This window comes from Desmodus rotundus, chromosome 2 (genome assembly GCF_022682495.2).
Source record: "Desmodus rotundus isolate HL8 chromosome 2, HLdesRot8A.1, whole genome shotgun sequence".
Taxonomy (NCBI): Eukaryota; Metazoa; Chordata; class Mammalia; order Chiroptera; family Phyllostomidae; genus Desmodus; species Desmodus rotundus.
This window is the reverse complement of record NC_071388.1, coordinates 30,073,190-30,099,483: the sequence shown is the minus strand read 5'-3', so window position 1 is coordinate 30,099,483 and position 26,294 is coordinate 30,073,190. Positions and strand designations below refer to the sequence as shown.

Below are 26,294 nucleotides of genomic sequence, written 5' to 3'. Positions count from 1 at the left end.
CACTGTTTTAATTTGTGTTATGCCTGTGAAGTGGCAGTGCCATAAATACCCTCAAAGTAGGTTAGTTTATAAGGGATCAGTAGAAGTCTTGATTTTTAAGACAAAAATAAAAGCCCAAAATAAAAATCAGAAATAACAGATAAATATATTTAAATAAACACAGTATGAAAACAAGTCTAAAGCAAGTGTTCTTTGTAACAGAGGAAGAGGGAAGGTAATAACAAATGCTATTTTTTAAAAATGCCTTTATAGGCTCCTTTTTACAGTACTTTTAAAATGTATTATATAGCCACAATAAAGTTCACATCCTTAAGTTTGCACAACTCAGTTAATTTGGACAAATACCCCTCCTGAGCTTCCCTCCATCACACAACTTGCACAGGATCCTAACTGCCTACATACATGCCTGTCTCTCCCCCACCTCTTTCTATAAGAGTGTGAGCTCTCTGAGGGCAGGGGCTAAGCCAAGCTCCCTTGCTCAGTCAGTGGTGAATGAATCAATAAATGAATAAACATTCATTAACAGGTTATCTTATTATGCTGCTTGGCTGCCTCTGCTAGTGACTCAGGCCTGGGGAAAGATGATGAGGTTAAACGTTGTCAGCATCTGCAGCAGCAGTGCGGGAGGACCATAAATCAGTCAGGTCTCTCAAGTGCAGTTCAGAGCTAGAGAGAGGGAGTGGGAGAGTGTGGGGGCAGAGAGACAGAGAGAAAGAATCAGGGAAAAGATGCAGTGGCCTGGGCAGACTGGGCCAGGAAACAAAAGGCTGTTGGAGTCGGAAGCAGAGGCGGTAAACATCTGTCGGTACCTGTTGTTGACCCACTAGGCCTGTACAAGGGGCCGCTTAAGGTGCCAGCTCTCAAAAATCCTTCCTAAAAACAACGTCCTGCATTATTCAACAGTGTTAGTGAGAGCGACTTTACAAAGATTAAGTCTTAATTTAAAGTATATGTGTCTTGCTGATGGGAGACCACCCTGTAACCCGTATATTACCTAGTGTATTATTTTGATAAAATGTCAAGGAAGAGAAAAGAAACGAGGGAAAAGAGACATAGCATGCTTGTGAGGATAAATCAGTCTTGTGTATGCTTTGATCACGGTAGACTAATGGCTACAATAAACAAACAGACTCAAAGTTGGTGACTTAAATATACAAATTTAGCTGCTGCTCACGCACAGGTCAAATGAGTGTTCCCAGTCCTACGGCCCTTCTGGACCTTTCCTCTCCAAGTGGCAACTCAGGCTCCTTCTCTCTTGGGGTTCTTCCAGCACCTAAGGCCTGAGCCCATCTCTGGGCATTCTGCACCCAGCCTGCAGGTGAGGGAGGCGGGAAGACCTGGAGGATAGTGAAATGACAAACATATGTCCACCTACAGACCTGTGGCCGGGATTTAGTTACTGGGCTGCACACAGCTGCAAGGCAAGCTGGGATATGCTGTGTGCCAAAGAGAAAAATGAACAGTGATAAAAAGCCACTTTTTTTTTTTTTGCCACAAGGCTAGTCCTGTCTTTTTCCTTCCTATAAACTGTTATGTTCATTTTTTGTATGTTTAACCACTTTCACCCATTTCCCCAACCCCAAACCTCCCAGCCTTTAGCAACCACCAATCCATTCTGTTTTTATGAGTTCAGGGTTTTTAGATTCCACACGTGAGGAGATCATACATATATATGAGTGTTTCTCTTTCTGAGTTACCTCATTTATCATAATGCCCTCCAGGTTCATCCATGCTGGCAAAATGGCAGGATTTCCTTCCTTTATCCTGCTGAATATATATGTATATAAAATCTCACATTTCCTTTATCCATTCATCCATTCATAGGCACTTAGGTTGCTTCCATGTCTCAGCTATTGTAAATAATGCTGCGACAAGGATGCAGAAATCTCTTTGAAATAGTGATTTCATTTTCTTTGGGTATATACCCAGAAGTGGCATTGCTGGAGCATAGGGAAGTTCTACTTTTACATTTTTGAGGAACCTCTATACTGTTTTCCATAGTGGCTGCACCAATTTACATTCCCATCAACAGTGCACAAAATTTTCCTTTTCTCCACATCCTCATCAACACTTGTTATCCTTGTCTATTTTTTTAAATTTTTATTGCTATTCAGTTACAGTTGTATGCCTTTTCTCCCCATCCCTCCACCCCACCTCAGCTGAACCCCCCTCCCTCCCCCACCTCCACCCTGAAACACCAATCCAAAAGAACCTGTGCACCCCAATGTTCATAGCAGCACAATTTACAATAGCCAAGTACTGGAAGCAACCTAAGTGCCCATCATCAAATGGATCAAAAAACTATGGTATATTTACACAATGGAATTCTATGCAGCAAAGAGAAAGAAGGAACTTATATCCTTGTCCATTTTGATGACGGCCATTCTAAGAGGTGTGAGGTGGTATCTCATCATGCTTTTGACTCAAATCTCCCTGGTGATTAGTAATGTTGAGCACCTTTTCTTATCCTGGTTGGCCATCTGGATGTCTCCGCTGAATAAGTGTCTGTTCAGTTCTTTGTCCATTTTGTGATCACATTGTTTTCTGCTATTGAAGCTTTTTGTGGATAATTGTTTTTAAATTTTAAAAAATCAGCTCTACAAAGAAAACATCTTTTTTTGACAGTAACTAAGATTCTTACTTTAAGAAGAAGCCATAGCAGGTGCTAGGCCAGAGCAGAGAAGCTGGATGGGGGTTGCAGAGTGGGGTATGGGCATGACTTGGACTCAGTTTAGGTTGCTAGTACTTGAGTTTATTCCCCAAGTAGCAAAAGAGCAATGCAAGTGATATAAACAACACCCGATGTGGGCGAGTGCACACAGCACTTCCTGACTCCCTTTACAGAGTTTGCCCAAGAGTTGGTGGACCCGGTGATATTCACGGAGGGAGATCTCTTCAAGGCTGGAGGAGCATGAGGACTATGAACTTGGCCCTTTCTAGTCCCAGCCTCATCATGGCCCAGACAGAACTTCCATGACTGTCCCTAGCTATAAATTTACTACTTAAGAACTCTGTCAGCTTGTAATAATGTCCAAATCCTGATCATAATAACCATTTCTGCCTCAGCACAGGAATAACCCCCCTTACCGGGGCCTGAGATCAGGACCAAGGAGTTCACTGTTCATGCCTATGCTGGGGCTTCCCACGGGTAAGTGTAGCTGTGCCCTATCACAGGTGAGAGGCCGTTTTCCTAATTCCAGACTCTGGGCTTGGGAATCTAAAAATGCTTTACTAACAGGGAGAGAACTTCTAGCTGACAAGATAAACTCATAGGCCTTTTTGCATCTTTATTTTCCATTACAGTGATTTTTAAAATCTTCTTTTTTACAGACCTGTGGATCAATAAATAAACACCTTTCTGCAATGCCGCGTGCGGAAGCAGACAAATGTAGAACTCAGTATGATTATGCAGCCTCATGAGCGTTACTTCAGAAAACATCTCTTCAGAAATGTTTTCTATCTTCAAGTAAACAACGTCTTACATTTCTTCATCATTAACAATGTCATGCAAATTAAAAACTGATTGGTTTCATTAAGGAAATTTATAAAGCTGAAAATAAAACTGAAATCATGCATTTTGGCAGGTTTTGTTTCAGTAAAGAGGGAAATAAATAAGCATGTCGAATGAAGGAAAAACAATCACTTGAAGATTTTTCTTGCCTCCCATTTGGGATTTATATCGAATTGGACCTCCTTACCCCGCTTCCTGAAGAACTAACTCACTGTTTCATCTATGCCCCAGCTGCACCCAGTATGGGCTTCTAGTGCTTTAAATCATCTTTGTATGTCTGGGGCACGATGAATTGATTAAGTGAGTAAATATGGAAAAAAATTCAGTGAAAGGAAAAGTGATCACCAAAGTTACTGGTGGCAAAGGCTTTAGTCTATCTGGTTATAAGAGTTTTATTTCTGAAATATTTTCAGTAACAAGCTTTTTTAAAAAGGGACACCTTAAAAAAAAAGTTGTCTTCAAATCCATGTTTATAATCAGCCCCTTGTAACTAAACCCTAAGAATTCTAAATATAATATTATTTTACACATTCAAAGACACAGAAGGGCTTTCTTTAATAAATACATTAATATCATTACCAATTAATGGTAAAAATAATCTTGAACCAATTAAACTCACTTTTCTCTGTGAGTTTATCTCTAGAGTTAAGAAAGGTTTATATGTCCGCTTTTATTCCATGTGCTTTGACTATAGGATATGAATTGGAGACTTTCAACAGGGTAGATGGCAAGAATGGGAGGTCCATTATGGTTTATGTCTCGAGTATATTACCAAAAGAGAAATTTTTTCATGGCCCAGCCTGTTTTTCCAATTTCCTCTCCATTTTTGCTGCCAATGGAACCTTTCACAGACATTAAAGACATCATAGAATAAGTAGAAAGAGCTTTTATTAGATCTTTTACCTGGAGTTTTTTAGTTCCAATGAGTCAAAAATATTATTCCATTTCAATTCTGAATCAGAAATAAGGCAGATGGAATTGTATCATGAAAATGAAAATTTTATTTCAAAAGAGCAAAAGATTCTTATGCTACTTATGAAAGTTGCCATTGAATACCAGAGACTCATTCCAGGGTGCACTTTTTATAGTCACGTGTAGGTTTGGAAAGATACATTGTAGCATTACCAATTGCTTTGTGCCTAGTAGAAAGATTTTTTTCACCTAACTTCTTCAAAGGTTGAAATACAAGTGGTTACTACCCTTACCAGTTTATTAGGATTACAGTGACATCTGGTGGCATTTTATTTTTCCTTTTAAAACTTGTCCAGGTAAAAATCTAACGCTTTAGTTCTTGCTAAAGAATTGTAGCTTTACTGACGTAATATATATAAAGTAAAAAACAATCATTTGAAGTAGAAACCAACTGAAAAAATGCATTATTTCTGAATAATTTCAATTTTCTTTCAAAAATATCAAGATTAGTATTTATTTAAAATTTTCCTCCTTTGAAACCATTATAAGAAGTGCCTTAGAAATTGGTCTTAAAGACACTAGAATTAAGAATTAAAAGCCTGCTGCTGCTGAAGTGTTGTGTGATTCTAACTTCTATGAATTGTTTAGACGAGCTAATTAAAACAATATTAGTAGAAGAAATATTTTATTGAAAGAAAAAAACTTAGGGCAAAATTAAACCTCTGCCATTTAAATCTGATAATTATCAGCCTCCTCATGGACTGCCTTTAATTAACATGTGCAGTACGTGAAGTGAGAATGCTATTACGCTACATTAAGAGATGTGAATTTTAAAAAAAGACAAACTAGACTCAAGATTCCCACACTCCCATCCTGCCCTTATCTCTCACACACCCGCACACACACACTCCAGTCATTAACAGTCACTTCGATGTGATGGGTGCCAGAAAAATTCTTTCAGCTGTTTTTTTAATGACCAAGTTAGTCTAGTTCAGGAACTGGAGTCATTTGGCTGATAATAATTGCCATTTGCAGGTGGCTTATTAACATTTGCTTTTTTACTTTCCTCTTCCTTTCTTCCCTCACCCACTCTTTCTCTCTCCTCCTTTTGAATGTGAACTTCTAAATAACAGTTCTGATAGTCAAAGAAAGCAATCACTTTTGGAAATTATAGGTGACATTTCCACTTGCTATGTACTTTAATAAACATAAGTCCTTCACCAGTGTCGCTGTAAGTAATAATGCAATTTCCAATTCAAGACATCAACTGGAAGACACTCCTTTGCACTACTAAGAAGGAACAAATCATCCGCAGTTAAACCAGGACACATCGAATAAAAAGATTATTTTAAATTCATTCAAAACATTAAGTAAATCTTTTAGACTTATTTAAACAAGTTTTATTGTATGTCATACTTATGTGTAGTTCACAATGAAAACACATGCAGAATACAATGTTTTTAAAACACAGAGCAGCTCCAGGTCACGTGCTGAGACATCCCTGTCCGCCCCGCCCTTGGCCTCTGTGCTGCTGACAGCACCTGTGATTCGGCTGGTGATACAGCTGTGCCCAGAGTGCGCCCTTCGTCTCTAGGACTTTCTCCTAATGATTGACACCAATTCCACAAGTTTCGAAACTGGCATTTTATCTTACCAAAGCACACACACACACACACACACACTCAATGAAAGGTTTTCAGACAATAACCAGGATGTACCACAGTCCCTAAAATAGTCCTGGTTAATAGTGTGTGTAATAATGCAGGCATTTACAGTTAGACGACAGTCATCCAACAAGATTGCTGCAGGCACAGGCAATGTCATGTTTTTTATTTTTAATTTTTTTATTGTTCAAGTACAGTTGTCTCCACTTTCCCTCCACCGCTGCCCCCCACCCCAGCCATCCCCACTTCCCACTCTTGTTCCTAACCCCCTTTGGTTTGGTCCATGCGTCCTTTCTACATGTTTCTGAAAACCCTTACCCCTTTTTAAAGTCGTGACTCCTAGCTTTACCAGCAATCATAAAACACCATCGTTCGCTCCATGTTCGTAATGTTAAAATGTGAAAAATGATGCACCCTAGCCCAGCTGAAATATGGTAATGTTAATGCTGATAGCTAGCCTTTCATGGGTGACTGCTTTGTGTCAAGTACTACTTATAGTCTCCATATACATTATATTATCAAATCATTAAGGTAATCCTATGACGTAGGTGTTATTTAAATGTATAGTTACAAATTAAATAATTTGTTCCAAGGCAGACACCTAGTAAGGGGTAGATTTGGTGTTTAACACTGGTTCTCTGTCATTCACAGCTCATATTTTTTCATAGGTATTTGGTCATAAATATTTAAACAGAAAATACCGAAAGAGGGGTCAGTCAATCATTCGGAAAAATAATCTCTCCATCAGCAATTTTGCTTGAATAATAGACAGAGCAAAGAGCAATCCTGTGAACAAATGTCAGGTTTATATGTTTGTGAATTATCACAAAACTTTCAGAAAAGGAGAGAGATAAAATATTGTCCATTTGAGGAACAGAAAAACTGCTATATCAGCCAGAAGCGGCGATGACTGCAGAAGAAACATTTTCTGGAACATGCCATATGTCACAAATAACCACTTAATTTTGCCCCAAATAAGCAAAATCTCTACAATTTTCAAAGAGAAGAAAAGTTCATCTATACTTAATGTGTACAAAAGAGTAAATTTGGAAAAAGGAAAGTACATGTTTCATTTGCATTTGTTTATTTTCATTAATTAAATGTTCTTTCCACAAATCTATGGATCTCTGTCTCACCAAAATCAGAAACTAGAATGAACATAATGCACCTTTAGCTTAGGTTTATTAATGTTAAGCTATCTTCTATGCTTTGAACCCAAGTAGTCAACAAAAGACATTAAACTGATTCTTCTGTGAAAATCTCTCTCCCTGTCTTCCTAAGACACAGAATTCTTTCTGTAGCTATGTTTATGTGCATGCAGAGCTCTCTCTCAAGAATAACTTTGCTGGCAGACATTAAACAAAGCAACTGGGCGAAGTATCATGATCTCTGTGTTTGCATTTTTAGAAGAAAACAGGGAAAAAACTTCTTGATACTGGTTGTGGCAATAATTTTTGGAATATGATACCAAAAGCACAGGCAACAAAAGAAAAAATCACAGGAGGGACTACAACAAACTGAAAAGCTTCTGCACAGCAAAGGAAGCCACCAACAAAATGAAAAGGCAACCTAGAGAACAGGAGAAAATATTGGCAAACCATCTATGTGGTAAAGAATTAATATCTAAAGTAGATAGGCAGCAAAATCAGTATCTCAAACAGGCATCTGTTCCCCCGTGTTTACTGCAGGATTATTCGTTATAGCCCAGATAGGGAAGGAACCCAGTGTTCATCGGTGTAGGAATGGACGAAGAAAATGTCACATACATGAGTATTTAATATATGTACATATAAAAATGTGTATGTACACATACATGACTATAAACACAGAGGAGTATTATTCAGCCATAAAAAGGAGGAAATCCTGCCATTTGTGACTACATGGATGAATCTGGAAGACATTATGCTAAGTGAGATAAGCCAGACAGAGAAAGACAAACACTGCATGATCTCACTCGTAATGCGGGAGCTAAAAAACAGAACAAAACAAAAGAGTCAAAGTCACGGAAACAGAGAAGAAAGGGGACAGCCAGGGGCTGGAGTTCAGGGAACACTGAGTAGCATTGGTCAAAGCCTACAGCACATACTCTCAGTTCCAGGATGAGTAAGTTCTGGGGCTTTAATGGACAGCATGGTGACCGCAGTTATAAATACTGTATTATATGCTTAAAGTTTGCTGAGAGTAAATCTCACGCATTCCTGTCACATAAGACAAAAATCTAACTAGTGTTAATTTGATAGTGAGAGTCATTTTATAATGCATATATTTCCAATCATCACATTGTACACTTTAAATAGTTTTATTTGTCGATTATACCTCAATAAAGCTGGAAAAACTAGTTTAAAAACAAACACTGCATAATTGTTGTTGATTTCTTCCCCCCAAAATACAAAGAGAAATACCTTTCTGTTAAGCTGTTCACACTGTGTGTAGTAATGTATGCATTTTGAAAGAAGCCAAATTGAACCAAACAAGGTCATTTTTTCAAAAGAAAAGAAAATAATGAAGAAATTATAAGAGTCAAACAATAGGAAAACTTGGTATTATCAAGTATCCTAATTTTAAGCACTCCACTAACATGTTAATAACAAAGTTTTATTTAAGGGACATCTAAATTGTATTGAAATATTTTAGGGTAAACATTCTGAATGGTAGAGTTTAATCTTACATTAGTTAAAAAACTGTATTTTGGGCTTTATGCTTATCTAATGATGTTGACTCTCCTTTCTAGGTAACTCATTTAGTTAACTAATAGACATACAAATATGGCAAATATGTAAATGTCTCTATATGTTTAAAGAATATATTTCAAGTGTTCTAGTATGCAGACAAAGTCTATTTTTCTAGTGTTTTTCCATTGTATGTAATAGGGAAAAAGCTTTAGAGAAAGCCTTTTTTTTTCTCATTTTGTGTAAACGCATTGCATTTTTAATGTAGATCTACAGCTCCATCCCCCAAATCTCTCCAAGCTGGATGACAGTTACACCTGTTTTTCTGTTTCTCTGTAGAAAAATATGAAACATGTAAACCTTATGTTAAATGTAGTCTTGTTACCAACCTGAGTCCGTGGACCAAAAGCAATGGCATCACCCTGAAGCTTTTTGGAAATGCAGATTCTCAGCTACCACTCCAGACCTACTATGTGATAATCTCTTTTATAATCCCCGGGTGGTAATTCTATTACACAGAAAGTTTGAGAACCACTCACTTAGGACACTTCACTGAGTGATCTGATTTTCTACAAATTAACTTTAAACAACTAGTATATAAGCATTCCACACGTGTTCTTTATTTAGCAATATTCAAGATTTAGCATGTAACGAAATCACCAAGGGAACTTGTTTAAAAATGCAGACTTTCAAGTTTTCCCTCAGAGTTTAAAATTCAGCAGGCCTAGGGTCAGACCTGTTTCCCCCAAGCAAGTCTCCTGAACAGAATTAAAGTTAATGTTTGGCATGAAGTGTCTCTAGTTCCATTCATAGAACATGATCAGACCATCCTTTCTTTTTTCTCCCCACTCCCCCGAAGAATGCCATTATTTCAGCCAATGGACAACAAAGTAATTTACTAGAGCCCTGCCCCCCACTGGAATGAACTACTTCTTGTTCTAGAGAATAAGATCAGTATGTGCTGCAAAGTACTTGGAACTCCCCAGAGGTCTCAAACAAATGTACCAGGAGCCATCAGTTAACCCACAGGAGAAACAAAGACGTGGTCCCCCGACCACAGACGTTCAGATTCAAACTGTGAAAACCTACACAGAACAAACAAAAACACTTCTGTGGGCAGAATTCAACCCGTGCCCTGCTGATTTCTGGCATCTGTACTAGTATGTTTTTTCTAGTTAATGCTCTGGTCACGGACATACCATAGAGCATATTTTTGTTATTAATTTGCTTGTACGGTTCACTTTGGGACTTTTGAGAACTTGGTTGTAGCTTGGATTTTACTTGCAGCAGCAAAACATGGTGATATACCAGGCTGGTTATCGACATAGGCCTTCTGACGCCAAGTGGATATTTTGAAAGACATGGTCAATAAACCATAGCTATCAGCTATGGGTTTGCACAGCCCTATTTTTTAACACGTTTTGTCATGGAGCCATTCAGAAGATGTTCAGTTGGCATACTTTTATATTACACTGTACATCATCTTCAGGGGAAAAAACAGTCTGAATTTTTGTGGGGTGCCGGTCTTCATTCCCTTGTTGCTGCTTGTCACGTGTAAGTGTACAGTGCTAGTGTACTTTGGTGCCTTGAGTCTGCATGATCATAAAAGATTTACGACATCCAGAAACCTCACTGCTTCCAGATTTCACCTAGAGGAAGCTTTACACTATAATTTCTGAAATGAAAAACAGGGCTCTCCACACGTCCACTGTGTACTTTTATTTTAGTTACCGGCACAACAAACACGACGACACGACAAGACCATTACTTCAATAATACTGGTAACATTCCTGGACAAGTTGGCTTATAATTTACATACTGTTTTTATACGGAGTTAGTTTAAATATTATCTTAGGATATACTGTAAAACACGAATCTTAAATATATACCGGTTGCAAACATAATGTGCTTAGTTACTATCTTTTCTTGTTCTTCAAGTGAAGTGACCTAAAGTTCTTCAAAATCATGTCCATTTGTGTTCATTGTTTCGGGGTGCATGACTCGTCCCATGAATAGGATGGTGCCTGCATTGGGTTGGAAGTGAACGAAAGGGGGGATAAACAACAAAAAAATGCATTTAATATTTAAAAAGCATTATTTATGTCTCTTCTTATTTACAACTAGCAATATTCTAAAAATAAAAAGAAATGTATTATTTTCATTTTTTAAAAAATCATTTGAACATTAGAAATTATCCAATAAACAAGATGGAAAAGTGTTTTCAATTTTAAATTATTTCCTTTTAACCTGTTAAAAAAGTTCTGTTCTCATAACAGACTCACCTGTTCTCCTGTTCCTGATAAGAAAGAAAAATGGATGGTCGACAATGACTTGAGGGTACAGCACAGCCATCCTACTAATCGCAATCATTCCTACAGTGCAGAGAGAAAGTAATTACATGTCTGTGGGTATGCAGGGACTAATGAGTAATTTCTCTGAACCATCTATATTTAACACAAAGGCAATGCTTCATAAGAAACATGATTTTTAAAACTTAAAGAGAGAAAAATTATAAAGGTGCTAATATTTCTACTGAACTTTGAAACACTCACACACCCCATACACACCACAGTTTCCTCCCTCTACAACCCCCACCCCAAATAACAGGACAATTTATTCTGCCTCTTACAAAACTTTTAGTCTCGGTCTCAGATAAATACTTGTATCTTTACTAAAATGGTCTTTGAATTAAAAGGAGAAGAAAAAAACCCGCTAAAAAAGGAATAGTTATTTTATATTCTCAAATCATTATTTCTTGTGTTTGAAACAGGTGTTTTTACAGAGAAATTCCCAGGCTTCTAGCAAGTGGCCAGAGCGGCAATGATTAAAGGGAAGGGACAGCAGTGAGAGACTCCATGTGTTCCTACAGCTGGGAAGCTGAATTCCCCTGAGGTCCTTATTATAAATGATTGTTCTATACTTGCTGGGGGGTGATTCAATCGTCAGACAAAAGCCACTATTAAATTATGTAAGTTCTCAGCTCTCTTGATGCCTGAGAATACTGTGTTTCTATTTCCTCCTGAAAATACTGTTTTAATTGGTGCTATCTTTTTAATGGACAAATTTATGCAAAGATAGAAATAATGCATGCAAATATAAGGTGTCACATTTTATGAGGGTGGTGTTGATGGAAATTTGACTAAAATTTGATGATAAAATTGAAGCAAATCCAATCAAATAAAAGGAGGAAAAAAATCAATGGAAAAATCATTCTTAATTAATTAGGGAAGTCAGAATGATCTAAATAATTAAGGACATTTTCCATTTTGCTTTGGACACATGGTTTATGTCAAATTTCTTGAACTATTTATTTTAAATTATGATTTATTGGTATTATTACTTAGTTAAATTATTACATGCTATCATATATTCTTGTTTATATATGTGTTTTTAATATCAAAGCTTTTCACCAACAAAATTATAAACTAACTTCTACAAGGAATTAAGTAGCAAGAAAAATGTTCAAATGGGCAGCAGGGAGATATTTGAAATATTAAAGCAGGCAGCACAGCAGGAAAATCTATTCTACAGGGCTTACAATGTCCTCCTGCCTCTCATTAGTGAGCAAACAGGAGATGGGAGTTACCGGCATGGGGCACTGGGCTGAATGCATGCTTCATTCACAGCCTATTTAGAAATCCTAGCTGGGTCAGCGTTAGCTAGACTTCTAAGTTACAGCAGAGCCACAGTAGTCGGTTTATTGGCTTGATTCTAAAAATGCCCCCCTCCCCAAGATTGCTTCACAAATACAGATCTAGAAATGGTGAGAAGGATTTAGAAAGCAACTCGGCACCTGAGGTGGCAGCAGCCTCGGAGCCTTCTTCATTAACCTCAATGAAGGACTTGTGAATTGCTTTGGAAAGGAAAATCTCTTTGCTATCTGCAAAAAAAGAAATAAAAGAAGCATTTCTTCAGTAACAGAGATAGAAAAGCACTTTACCGTTTAGTTAAAAGGATCTGAAAACTATGAGACATAATATACTGCTATGTGATATAAACCATAAGAAATAATGTTGTAAGATTACATTTATGATGTGAGAGAACCATCAGAGATGTGTATTCTGATTAGTCCTCATTTTATATTCTCTTGCCTTTTTTCCTTTTATTTTTATTGACAATATTCCCATTGTTTATTTTTAAATTGCCATAAAAAGTGAAAAGTGGCTCTGTTTCAATAGCAACTTCAAATTAGTTCATAACTCAATATAAAAACATCTTACATGTTGCCCTCTGATTTGAAATTTAAAGACACAAAATGAAAACAAGTAGAAATCTAGATATAACCAGAGTAAGAAATTTTTAAAAATCTAATTATAAAGGTAATGTTAAATATTATTGGCAAAGAAAAACATAAAATTTTCTAAGTTGTAGAAATGTAAATATATTAAAAAGTTACTTTACATTTCAGTTCATTGGTTTATCTGAGGATGACTCTAACGTCAGAGGCAATAACACATTTCAATATTAGAAGGACTAGTTTTCCCTTTGAATAATCTTTCTGTTTATGTTTATTTTCAAATTAGTGGCTACTATTTGCTGAATTGTATTCTCTCAAAATTCGTATGTTGAGGTGCTTACCCCCAAAACTTCAGCATGGCTATATTTAGAGACAGATTCTTAAGTTAAAGTGAGGTCATTGCAGCTGTCCTTAAGCCAATAGGAGCGGTGCCTTCCAAGACGGCAAAATTCGGACAGAGAGGGAAGACCATGTGCGATGGTTCATTTCATTTACCAACTTGGCTGGGCCATGGTGCCCAGATATCTGGCCAAACGTATTCTGGATATTTTTGTGAAATGTTTTCTAAATAAGATTAACATTGAAATGGGTAGATTTTGAGTAAGGCAAACTACCCTTACAATGTGGCTAATGGTAACGTAGCTAACCATTCATGTAGCTAATGTTATTAGCTAATGGCAATAACATTACCATTACCATTAGGCCTCATCCCATCAGCTACAGGCCTTAATAGAACAAACACTGACCTCCTCTGAGCAAGAAGGAATTCTGCCAGTTTACTGCCTTTGGACTTGAACTAAAACTTTTCTCTGGGTTTTCAGTTTTCCCATCTACCCTTTAGATTTTGGATTTTCAAAGTCACTACACTGTGTGAGCTAATTCCTTAAAATAACTCTCTTGCACTCTCTCTTTCACTTTCTCTCTCTCTCTCTCCACAGATAGATAGATAGATACACACATACATCACACATATGTACAAATGTCACATAGACATGCATACATATATGATAGATAGAGACAGAGATTTTTCCTGTTGGTTCTGTTTCCCTGGAAAACCTTGACAACATGTGGAGCCATAGGAAGAAGAAAGCCACCTACAAGGCAAGGAAATAGGACTCAGAGGGAACCATCCCTGAAGAGACTCAGAATTCCAGGCTCCAGAACTGTGAGAAAATAAATGTTCATAGCTCAAGCTACTCAGTCTGTGGTACTTCACTGCAGCAGCCCTAGCAAACTATACAATATAATAGGTTTCAATCTTGGGTTTCCAAGTTTTCCCCAAGATTAAACAAAACAAAAAAATAATGCCTCAAGTACTAAAATTTAAAAATAGTACAAAGAAGCAAGATAAGTACACCAACAACGAAACATCTGAAACAAATTAGAAAAAAAACTCATTTGCTATAGCAACAAGAAAAATAAAGTTCCAAGGAATGAACCTAACTGAGGAGGTAAAAGACCTGTACTCAGAAAACTATACAACACTGAAGAAAGAAATTAAGGAAGACACAAATAAATGGAAGAATATAGCATGTTCATGGATCGTAAGAATTAACATCATCAAAATGTCCATACTACCCAAAGCAATTTATAGATTCAGTGCAATCCCTATTAAAATACCAATGACATATTTCACAGATATAGAATAAACATTTCAAACATTTATGTGGAACCATAAACGACTCCAAATATCCACAGCAATTTTGAGAAAGAAGAACAAAGTAGGATAATACCTGATATCAAACTATATTACAATGCCACTGTAATCAAAACAGTATGGTACTAGATTAAGAACACATAGGTCAATGGAACAGAATAGAGAGCCCAGAGATAAACCCAATTTTCTATGGTCAATTAATATTTGACAAAGGGGTCAGAAACATAAAATGGAATAAAAATCACTTCTTTAACAAAAGGTGTTGGAAGATCTGGACAGCTACGTGCAAAAAAATGAAACTCGACCACCAACTTACACCATACACAAAAATAAACTCAAGATAGATAAGTGAATTAAATATAAGTCGTGACACCATAAAAGTCCTAGAGGAAAACATAAGCAGGAGGATTCCAGATATTCCCCACAGCAATATTTTCACTGTTCTGTCCCCTAGAGCAAGGGACATAAAGGAAAGAATAAGCAAATGGGACTATATCAAATTAAAACCTTCTGCATGGCTAAAGAAAACATCAGGAAAATGAAAAGGGAACCAGTTGTATGGGAAAATATATTTGCCAGTGATATCTCAGACAAGGGTCTGATCTCCAAAATATGTAAAGAATTCACAGGACTCCACTCCAGGAAGACAAACAATACAATTAAAAAATGGGCAAAGGACCTGAACAGACACTTCTCCAAGGAGAACATTCAGAGGGCCCAGAGACACATGAAAGGATATCACTAGCCATCAGAGAGATGCAAATTAAAACCACAATGAGATTATCATTTCAAACCAGTCAGGATGGCCATCATAAATAAATCAACAAACAAGTGTTGGCGAGGTTATGGAGAAAAGGGAACCCTAGTGCACTGTTGGTGGGAATGCAGACTGGTGCAGCCACTGTGGAAAACAGTATGGAATTTCCTCAAAAAACTAAAATGGAACTGCTTTTTGACGTGGCAATTCCACTGCTGGGATTATATCTTAAGAATCCTGAAACACCAATCCAAAAGTACCTATGCACCCCAATGTTCATAGAAGCATTATTTACAATAGCCAAGTGCTGGAAACAGCCTCAGCGCCCATCACTAAATGAGAGGATGAAAAAAATGTGGCACAATTACACAATGGAATACTACACAGCAGAAAGAAAGAAAGAACTCCTACCCTTTGCGATAGCATGGATGGAACTGGAGGATATTATGCTAAGTGAAGTAAGCCAGGTGATGAAAGACAAATACCATACGATCTTACCTGTATGTGGAACCTAATCAACAAAACAAACCAGCAAGCCAAATAGAACCAGAGACATGGAAATAAAGAACAAACTGACAGTGACCAGAGGGGAGAGGGATAACGGGGAAAGAAGGGGAAGGGTCAAGTCAAGGAACACGTGTAAAGGATGCATGAAGAAGGACAATGGGAGGAAGGATTGAAAGTGGAAGGTTGTGGGTGGGTAGGGCAGGGGAGAGTCATGGGGGGAATATGGGGACAACTGTAATTGAACAACAACAAAAACATAAGTAAATAATTAACCAAACTCACCTATTAACATGGAGGTAAATTTTTTTAAGTCAGAAAATTAAACACAGCAAGATATATAAATACATTTTTTTAATGAGTTTCAAGGGACGTCAGTCATGTCCCTGCAGTTGAGAACAACTCCACTGTCCGAGTTCCCATTGGAGCTTCCTCCGGGATGACTTAGTGCCCTACTGAAAACCCGCTATCCCTCTGCTGCCTGCCCTGCCTCCCACCTCACCTTCAGTGTCGCACACCTGCTCAGCATGCCAGTACGGGGACCTCCGTGAGGCTGCCTCGGCTTCATTCATTTAGCATTCCTCACTCCATTCGCTCTGCTCCAGTTTATTTGAACTGCCATAGCCTGCTTTGCCACTTCATTGCTTTTGTGTCTTTGCTTCCAAAGAAACTCTTTAACCTTTGTTGTACAATAAGGCACCTGATCTAGTTTTAGAGTTCAGCTTCAAGACCTACTATGCCGTTTTTGCTTCCCTCTGATTCCTACCTTGAGCTAAAGTGAAACTGAGCACTCTTTCCCACTCATCCCAGAATCTGATTCTATTGAATGAAGCCTTTATAATATATCATATTTTTATTGATCCCTCTCTCTTCCCAGACTGTCCACATCCTTCAAACAAGGATTGTGTCATTACCCTTTGTGTCCCTGGGTTCCAGCATTCAGTGGGCCTAATAAATGAACTGCCCTAAGGAGAGGAAGCTCCTGGTAATGTGTAATTTTTCAATATTTAACCCAATAAAAAGAAATTTACCTAATTGTTGAGGGAACAGGGTCAGCTATGTCTTACTGTAAGTCTTTGGGTGTTGTCCCTCTGTGGGCACCATGGCTGTGATTCTGTTCACAATTATAGCTACACAGTTTACTTTTGTAGTCAATGCAACATACAGCACTAATCCAGACTAGATGCTCTAGGAAAACTGGTGGAGAACACTAGCAGAGAGGGAAAGAATACAAAGACTGCACACACTAAAAAATGTAAAGATTTAATTGAGTAGAAGAGCAAAGGGAATGGCATCCCAGAGACCAGCGTCATCATAGATACTTCAAAGACAGCAAAAGAAAGACCCATCCAATGTTCTGCCTCCCAGGGGTGATTAAAGGATGCATGATGGTTGGCAAAGGTCTACAGACGTAAACGAGACCTCAGGATACTTAACCTTCAGAAAAACAGTAGCCCTTGGGGAAAACCAGTAGGAGAAAATGTAACAAATGAAAAAGCACATCACCGATACTGAGGGGAAAAAAGAAAATGACATTTTTCCCCTTGGGACAAATTTCAAGCAGCCACATTAAAATAAAATGTATGCTGAAAGTGGTTTAAACAAGAATCCATCTGCTGTCACCAGATTCGAGAAGGAGATCAGGTCACGCAGGAGTACAGGCAAGTGAACCGCTTCCCATGCTTGCCCTCCCACATTGCCCGTTGCCACGTGATGCTGTCGGTCAGGCACCTTTTCTGCTAAGCCGCACCCGTACCCCCTGAGGGCCTGGCTCTTGCCTGTCCTATTCATTTTCTATCATCGATTCCTTGCACACTCCCAGGCACCAAGTACGCACTCAGATATTTGATGAATCGGAATGTGAGGGGAATTAAAGGGATCTGTTTCACACTGCTGAGCTCACCTTATTGGTTAGAGAAAAGTTAACTCTTCTCTACAAAAATCAATCAATCAATCAATCAAAGGCAAACAGAGCTACTGAAAGAAAAAAATCCACACACTGGTGCCAAGCAGTCTTCTCTTCTGGTCATAGCAGACATCGCTGCCAAGTGACTGGTCCTACTCTCTTCTGGGCCGTGTGGAGCCAGGCTGCTCACGTGGGTGAGATGGGAGCTGGGCCAGCCAACCCTAGGTTCCCCAGAGAAGAGCTGGGCAATTATTCAAGTTCTTCTAAAGCAAGCCGGGCAAAATACTTAGGCATTCATTCAGTCACTGAGGAAATATTTATCAAGTACCCTCTTTGTGTGAAGTATTGTGCGGGGCACCCAAGGCTCTAAGGATCTGTGATTAACATAATGCCGGCAGCATGGCCTTCCTGTAAGTGGATGCCACTGCTCCCTTCATGGCACTGTTCCTAAACACAGGCCGCTTAAATAGATTTCTGCATCACCAAGGACATGCTTAAAATAATAAAACGAAGAGAGTTCCATAACAGCACTAAAAGCTGGATACTTAGTTGCTAAAATATTTTTAGCTTTCGTTCCACCCATGAACTTCAGAAAGGTTTCTAGGATTTGAGCTCCTTCAAGGCAGGAGCAGTGTTTGTTTTACTGGATAGATTTTGTTATAGACAGGCAAATATTCATTCATTCGTTCACGTACTAAGCACCTCCCATGTGCCAAACATTGTTAATGCACTGGGCATACTATGGTGAACTAAACAGCTCCCTCCTTATGAGGGAAAGCAGACATTAAATGACAAGAACGATTAAAAAGCAAATCAATAAGTGGCCACAATTTCAGGGTGTAAGAAATAAGATTAGGTGATGTGTGGGCTGGACTAGGGCAGGGAAGAAGAGCTGCGTTACATAGGGCATTAGAAAAGGCACATCTGAGAAGGTCCATCTGAGCTTACACCTAAAGAATACAAAGGAGCCACGAGAAGACCTAAAGGTAGGGTTCTCGGTGGAGGGAAAAGCTAGTGCAGAGGCAGATACAAGCCAGGTATGATGTTCAAGGACCCAAAAGTGGGCTAGTGTGGCTGGAATGTGGAGAGTGATGAGGGCTGGAGGTTTCACAGACGCCCCCACACCAGGAGCAAGCCAGAACCAAGCACCATTCCCTCACCACACATCCACCCAGCATCTGTCCTGGGCCCGGCTCTGTGCTGGGTTCTGAGCATAGAATAATGTCTATGACACAGTCCCTGCTGCTGAGGAGCTCCGAGGCAAGAGAGAGGTATGTGAACAAACAATGTGAGAAGACCTTTGCGCTATGAGAGTCCACATGAAGGGACGTAAATCGTCTAGGAAGGGAGGGCTGTCTGTCAGTGGAAGATTCTCAGAGGCGGTGACATTTGGGCTGGTTCTTGAAGAATAAGAAGGAAGTGAAAGTCACAGAAGGGTACAAGGGCATTCCAAGTGGAGGATTGTACTTGCAAAGTGAGATAAGCAGTGGGGGTGATCTGAGGTCCAGCTGGAGCCTGGCTTATGAGGAGGTGGGGTGTGGCAGGGGATACGCCCCACATGACACATTTGTACCATGATACTAGAAAGCTGGGCTTTGTCCGGAGGTAACAGAACAAGACTGCTTCCACTTTAGAAGATACCTGTGGCAGGAGCTGTAAAGGGTGAATCAGATGAGCAAAAGCTAGGGGCAGGAGGATGAAGCTATTAACTTTTGCAATAGTTGGGGCAAGAAAGTAGGAGCAGAAATGGAATTACGGCACCAGAAGAAATAGAGCCTTCTGGCTTACAGCTGCAAGGAGAAAGAGAACAAACAAGGGCAGAATGTAAGATTCGGTCTAGCATAAATCTAAGCACTTTAGTCTGACCTGGATACAGCTTTTGCTGTGTCTTCTTAACTCCTTTATTTTATTGGCTCCTTTATTAAAGCTCGTACTTTATGCTGAAAGATTTAGTACTCGCTTTTTCCTTCCTTACAACTTTCAGGAGGATTATCTATTAATCCAAATGCTGACACTCACTCATTTCCATTACAAAAATAGCCCTGATCTATAACAGGATCCTCACTGCAACTAGATGAGCCTTTAAAACCAGCCTGGGAAGAAAATGATTCTCAACATTCTAGATTCCATGTTTATTATATGAGTCTTAAGAATGTTTTATGTTAATGAAATTTAGCGTCAAAAGCAATGGACATCAAATTGAGATAAAAAACAAGCATAATAAATACAGAGCCTCTCATCCTATTCGTTCCCTCGCTCAGTAAGTGCTAAGCAGAAAGCACAGTGCTAGGTGCTTCCCAAGCACACAGAAGGATCAACCTTTTGGGAGGTATAAATGCTGGCAGGGGATATCTGGTGCAAAAATAATAATAATATAAAATCAGATATAATATGTGGCAAAAGGAGACGTATAGAATAGAACATTTCAGGATTTAAGGAGTGGCTACTTCTGGTTGTGGTAATTGTAGTGCCTTGATAAAGTTGGGGATATCTGAGCTGAGGCTCAGTTCTATGGGTATTTCATGTCGGGGAGATTTCACAAAGAGGGGGAGCCAGGGGGATGTGTGGTGCAGAGCGAGTGTTCAGTTTGGCTGGAGCACAAGCCGTGTATACGCAATCAGCCACAGTTAAGCTTGGAGGGAGCTGAGGTCTGAATGCCCCGCCGAGCAGGGGACTGTGCACAGTAGGCTGAAGGGAGGCTTTGAACAGGAACTGGAATGATCTGAGAGTGAGTTTTAAGGCGATTAATATTGGCAGTAGCAGATAAGCAGTAGATAAGACAGATTAAGGGGAAGAGAGATTGGACACCATTTAGAAGGCTATTGAAATAGTCCAGGGCAGCGGTAATGGGAGTGTGAAATGAAGGTGGAGGCCGGGGAAACAGAAAATGAAAGAGCAGATTCCAGAGGTCTGAGCCAAACATCCTCAAGTCACTGTTTCTCCAGCAGCAGGAGAACATGAAGCAGAGTTGTTGTTTGGTCCACTTCCAAATCACATTCGCCATATCTGAAGGTACATTTTTTATCCCCTGCTTTAAGAACGTGGCAGTGTCACGGTGGTACCTAATTGTTTTTGGGGTGCTCTCCAGTGTACAGAACCCACTAATTATGTTATTTTTAAAGTGCTGTCCAATTATTAAGTAAGAATTTTAATTGATGAAATAAAACATACACAGGGTAAAATTCCAAACAGTAGACAGTGGTATGGGGAATGAAAATTCTTCTTTTATCTAAGAGACTCTGTCCGCATCTGAGAGGCAACTACTGCTATTACTTTCTAAGATGTTGTTCAGAAATGTTGTTTGCATTTAAAAGCTTAAATACATGCCTATGTTCTCCACCTTTGGACCCACTATGCTCCCATTCTGCAATTTGACTTTCTTTCCCTCTCTGCTTCCATGATGTTTTCTCCAGTAAAGAGTTTCTCAGCTCATCACTGTTGACATTTTGGGCTGCATAGTTCCTTGTGTGGGGACTCTCCTGTGCAGTGTAGATCACAGTATACAGAAAGCATCCACAGCCTCTCCACCCCAGGTACCTCTGAGCTGTGACAACCCAAAAGGTCTCCAGCTATTGCCAAATATCCCCTCGAGGGCCAGATTTTCCTGGTTGAAAACCACCACACCAATAGGCCATTTGTATCACTCTTCATTTTATTAAATCCACCTGTTCATGTCCTTCTCCCCACAAGTCTGTAGGCTTCTTTACAGCAGGTATGAAATATTAATCATTTCCTTATTTTTCTGAAATAGTACTTTGCTCACACTATCCGCCTCACACAGAGTTATTAAATGAAAGAAATAGACATGGCATTGAATATAATTAATGTTATATCTTAAACACCATGCAGTTCTCATTAAGGTAGAAAGTAGTTACAAAGTAATGCATGCTAATCATTTTCCTCGGTACTATGGGAGTTACTAAGTGTCAAAGACATTTTCATCATTACTTGGAGAGGCAAAAAACTTTACAGGTGACGAGAATACCAACCATGTAAGGCAGAGTATATGGTGCCCAAATAAATGATACGGAGATAAAATACTATTGAATTTAGAGGACGCACAGGCGCAAGCCTTGTAGTTGTGTCACTGGACAGTTTTTGAATAAATGATTTATAGATTAATGTGTGAGAGAAAGAGAGAATGAATGAAGATTGTTCTGGTTGGGGTGACTGGCATGCTGGGGCTATGCAGACTCTGGCAAAACTAGGAATTTAAGAATTACAAGTTTCTCATCGAGAGCTTGAGGTACTGGCTTTAAATCTTTCATCACATTATTCTGAAGACCTGAGTGGGGTCGTGTATGGGGACAGCTGACTTTGGATTTTTCACTGATGTTTTAAGGAGTATATATTCCAAGAAATGTAATCTGTGAGGTGGCCCCAAGGAAACCTCTTTCTTCCTTCCTTCCCTCATTTTATCCTTCAGCGAACACCTACCGTGTGCCAAGTATGTGTCAGGCCTGTGCCAGGTGTGGGGAATGCAGCTGTGAGCAGGATGCTGAGAAGGATTCAGTTCTGATGGGGGTTTGATCAAACTGACTTCACACACTATATGAACTCTGAAAGATCCTACTGTTATTTCTAATCTCCAAACTACCTGCGTTCATAATGTATATCTATGCTCCATTGTCTCTGTACATAGTAAAAGCAATTATTACCTCAAACACCTTCCAGATATGTCAAAAATTTTAAGCTACACTGACCACAATAATTGATTTGCCACTGCGGTGCTAATGCCCCAGGACTGAAAAGCAGCAGATATTCTGTGCGTGTGAAATAACGGCCTAGATGTTTGGGTGAGAGAGTGAGGAATGAATCTCTAATCAAACTGAAAATAGAGCTGCGGTCAGAAAGCGGCATGTAATTATCCAGCTGGCATTTGGCCAGCGTGGTAGATAGACTCTCTCAGTTCCTACGGAAGGGAGCATAGAACTTTATTTTTTTAAAGATTTTATCCATTCATTTTTAGAGAGAGGGGGAAGGGAGGGAGAAAGAGAGGGAGAGAAACATTGATGTAAAAGAGAATCATTGATCAGCCGCTTCTCCTAGGTGACCCGACTTGGGACTGGACCTGCAAGCCCTAGGTCTGATCAGGGATTGAACCTAGGTGACCTTTTGCCTGTGGGACATTGCCCAACCAACTGAACCACACACATCAGTGCTGAAGCATATGAAGTTTAAATTACACTACACTTGAACCATGAACGTATTTCTGACTCAAGTTCAAAAAGTACTACCTTCTTGACAATCTCACTGAAGAGTTCAGATCCTCATCTCTTGGGTGGGAGTCATGAAAACGTTTACTTGGGAAAATTCACTTCTTTTGTGTCAACAGACACACTTATATAGTAGATATTTAGAAAAGCTCTATTACTGTTTTGCAATGTAAACTCTCTAAGTAAGGGGTAGAAGATACATCAGTATCATCTCACTGCTGGAAGCTCAGTGCTGCTTAGGAAACAGTCTGCCCAATCCTCAGTCTGGGTGGGCAAGGCTTTTTTGATTGCAGACTTGAGAACTTATTGAAAGCTATGAATGTGCTGTCGCCTCCTTGCTGTTCCCCCACCCACTCTCTTGTGCATTCAATTCACACCCATATACAACCTCGGAAATGAGGAACTCTTCTTCCCTGAATTCAATCCATGGGCCCTGACACTCCAGGTTTAGAAACTCTTACTTGGTCAGCTTGGTTTTCTATATTTTGCTACTTCAGGAGAAGAAAACTAAATTCTCTTCTGCAACTCTTGAGTTGCTAAGGAAATCTTCTATCACTTCAGCTCTCTAGAAGGAGAACTGGGCTCAATAAGTGGCACATGAAGAGGTCTTACATGTTGAGTTTCTTTTATCTTGATATATAGTCGACTTTATCTCATCAAAAACAGATTGTTTTATTTTCTGTGTTCTATAGAAATGATAGAAAATAATTATATAAACTGAGTTTCAAACTCACAGGCAGCTTAATTCTAAATGTCTTAGAGTTGGTTACTTAAAATCTTTCTAAAAAGACTTTGCATGTTCTAAGTACTTTAGTGTGACTAATATGCTATGATTTTTAGCATATGATTTTTAGCTAGGGTATCTGAATCAAATAATTCGAGTGGATTTTATTTTGTTGCGATAGATAAAATAAATTACCCAACACCCAATGCACCAGGTATATTTTGAAGCTGCTTCTTCAAACCAATGTTTTTGATTGAAGACTTAGAATAATATTTACATTATCTCACTGAGTATTCTTTTTAAAGTATCTAGTTCTCACGGCAGACACTCATTTATCCTCTCTTCCTTCTTTCTTTCCTCTATTATTTTCTATTACTAGACACATGGAGGTATTCAATCAATACATTATTGAGTATCTACTCTACAAAGCATTGTGTCAGATGGGATGGGAAGTTCAAAGACGTATAAGGCAGGTCTTCTGGAGAATATAATCTATTATTGAAGATAAGACATGGACCAGAATAATATCAAATTAATGTTATGACTTAAGTTATAGTTTTGCTTGTAGAATTTAAATATATTTATTATATTTATCTGGAAATTAACTATATTTTACCTCAGGACTCCATAGTAAATAGAGGATTCAACATTACCACTTCAAAAAGCTTTTATGCAATAACTTTTTAAAAAAATTATTGTTTATTTCCTACCAGACAGGGCTGTCAAATTTGCATTTTTGTTGAAAACTTCGGTTATTCCAAGAGCCTTCAAAACATCTTTTAAATCAATTTCCTGTTCCACTGTGAACCTGGAGAACACATGGGGAGGAAAATAGTTTGTTATAGCATTTTAAAAGTATTCTGTTACAGTATCTTGCTAGCTGAAACAAAAATAAAATGTTAGATATGTTGATTTTTAAAGTCTGTTTTGAGAGGGAAAATTATGCTAAAACTGGCTTTCGTCTACAAGTAGTATTTGATTGTGTTTGTAAAAAGAGGAGGAGTCAAGTAAAATAATATAACAGAAGAGTATTAAATTATTAAGTAGAAAAAATATATGATATGGACACAACACCATAATACATGGTGGAATAAATGAATTTTGAGATCAAGAATCATTACCATAGTTCTATGTAAAACTTGTAAATGAATAGCATTCAAAACCCTTTAACCTAGTAATATGGTTGCTTTTTTAAGCTGGTATTGACTAATCATACATTTACCCAAGGTGTTTCCTTCTCTTCTTCATATTCTGGTCAACTTCCTACCCAATGGAAAACATTAAATAAGAACCAAATTTTGCTGTGAAATGAATACATCTAGCATTTCAACTCTATACAACTCACAGAAAGGTAACATAAAAATCATCATGTTAAAAATATATATATTCATGATTATATTAACCTCTCGGAGATAAGCCTGTTCTCAGGGTAGCACTCCAGAAAAGCCGTTAACCAATAAAAGTGAGTTAAATATTGCATCCTAAGAACTATGTACTTTTTTCAATTATATAGAGATTTTTAAAACAAGAATAATAGATCCTTTTTGTTCAAAAGAATTAATATACAAGATAATACACTTTATGAATTATTATACATAAATGTGCCTTATTTTTGTAAAAGTAAATACAACATTATTGAAAAACTTAAATACAAATAAGTACATGGTTTAATTTTAAAAAATGGTTTACACAGAGCCCTGGCTGGAGAGGCTCATCTGGTTGGGTATCATCTGGCAAGGCAAAAGGTGGGGCACCGGTTAGGTTACCAGTGGGGGCACCCTCCTGGGCTGCCGGTTTGGTCCCCTATCAGGTTACATGCCAGGGGAAACGATAGAAGTTTCTCTCTCACATCAATGTTTCTTTCCCTTTCTTTCTCACTCCCTTTTCCTCTCTCTCAAGTTTTCCACAGAAAGCCAGATTGTTACCAAAATGGAATATCTCGCAAACCAATGAATTGTATCACCCATGTTACTAGTTAAAGATACAGACAAAACATGGCTGCATTAACAAACAAATGTGTTTACTAAAAGCAAAGGGTTTTATTACTTTCTTTAAAAAATGAAAATAACTGGTTAGACCTACATGTGCCTCCTCATCAATACAGAGCAAAATAATCAATTTTAGGCAATGGCTGTGTACTTAAAAGAGCTATGTCTGCAACAGTCACTTAATGTTACATTAGCATCATTTCTGATGTTTGCCTTTAAGAAAAGTGACAAGGGAGTGATTGCTATCAGTAAGACTAGGAACCAAGAGAAATGATTAGGAGAGAATAGTTTTAAGCAGGTTTATGTTTATATATATAAAAAAACCCAAAAGATAAGTAAATATAGAGCAAACATATTAAATTAAGTACTAAATTTTATCTATATCCTATACTTTAACTTGGACTTACATTGTTTATTTTGCTTTTTTTATCCCTCCCTATTTTGCTTTTACAAAAAAGTAGACATTGTCTATGACAGTATAAAAGGAAGATGAGTAGGAACATATGGGATGTCACAGAGAAAACATTCAATGGCTTAATTAAGTTTTTT

At 38.4% G+C, this 26,294-nt stretch overlaps 1 protein-coding gene across 3 annotated transcripts in view; it reads right to left on the bottom strand.

Moving 5' to 3' along the window:
- Positions 1-10,456: 10,456 nt before the first annotated feature.
- SERPINI1 (serpin family I member 1) overlaps positions 10,457-26,294 on the bottom strand; it is a 74,211-nt gene continuing 58,373 nt past the window's right edge. For all 3 annotated transcript variants that reach the window (XM_024563276.3, XM_045197682.3, XM_045197691.3), the window contains exons 6-9: positions 24,468-24,565; positions 12,550-12,636; positions 11,039-11,128; positions 10,457-10,780 (exon numbers count right to left, since the gene is read on the bottom strand). In XM_024563276.3, coding sequence (XP_024419044.2) covers positions 10,704-10,780; positions 11,039-11,128; positions 12,550-12,636; positions 24,468-24,565 — 352 coding nt within the window. In that variant the 3' untranslated portion in view covers positions 10,457-10,703. The remainder of the gene's footprint in view (positions 10,781-11,038; positions 11,129-12,549; positions 12,637-24,467; positions 24,566-26,294) is intronic.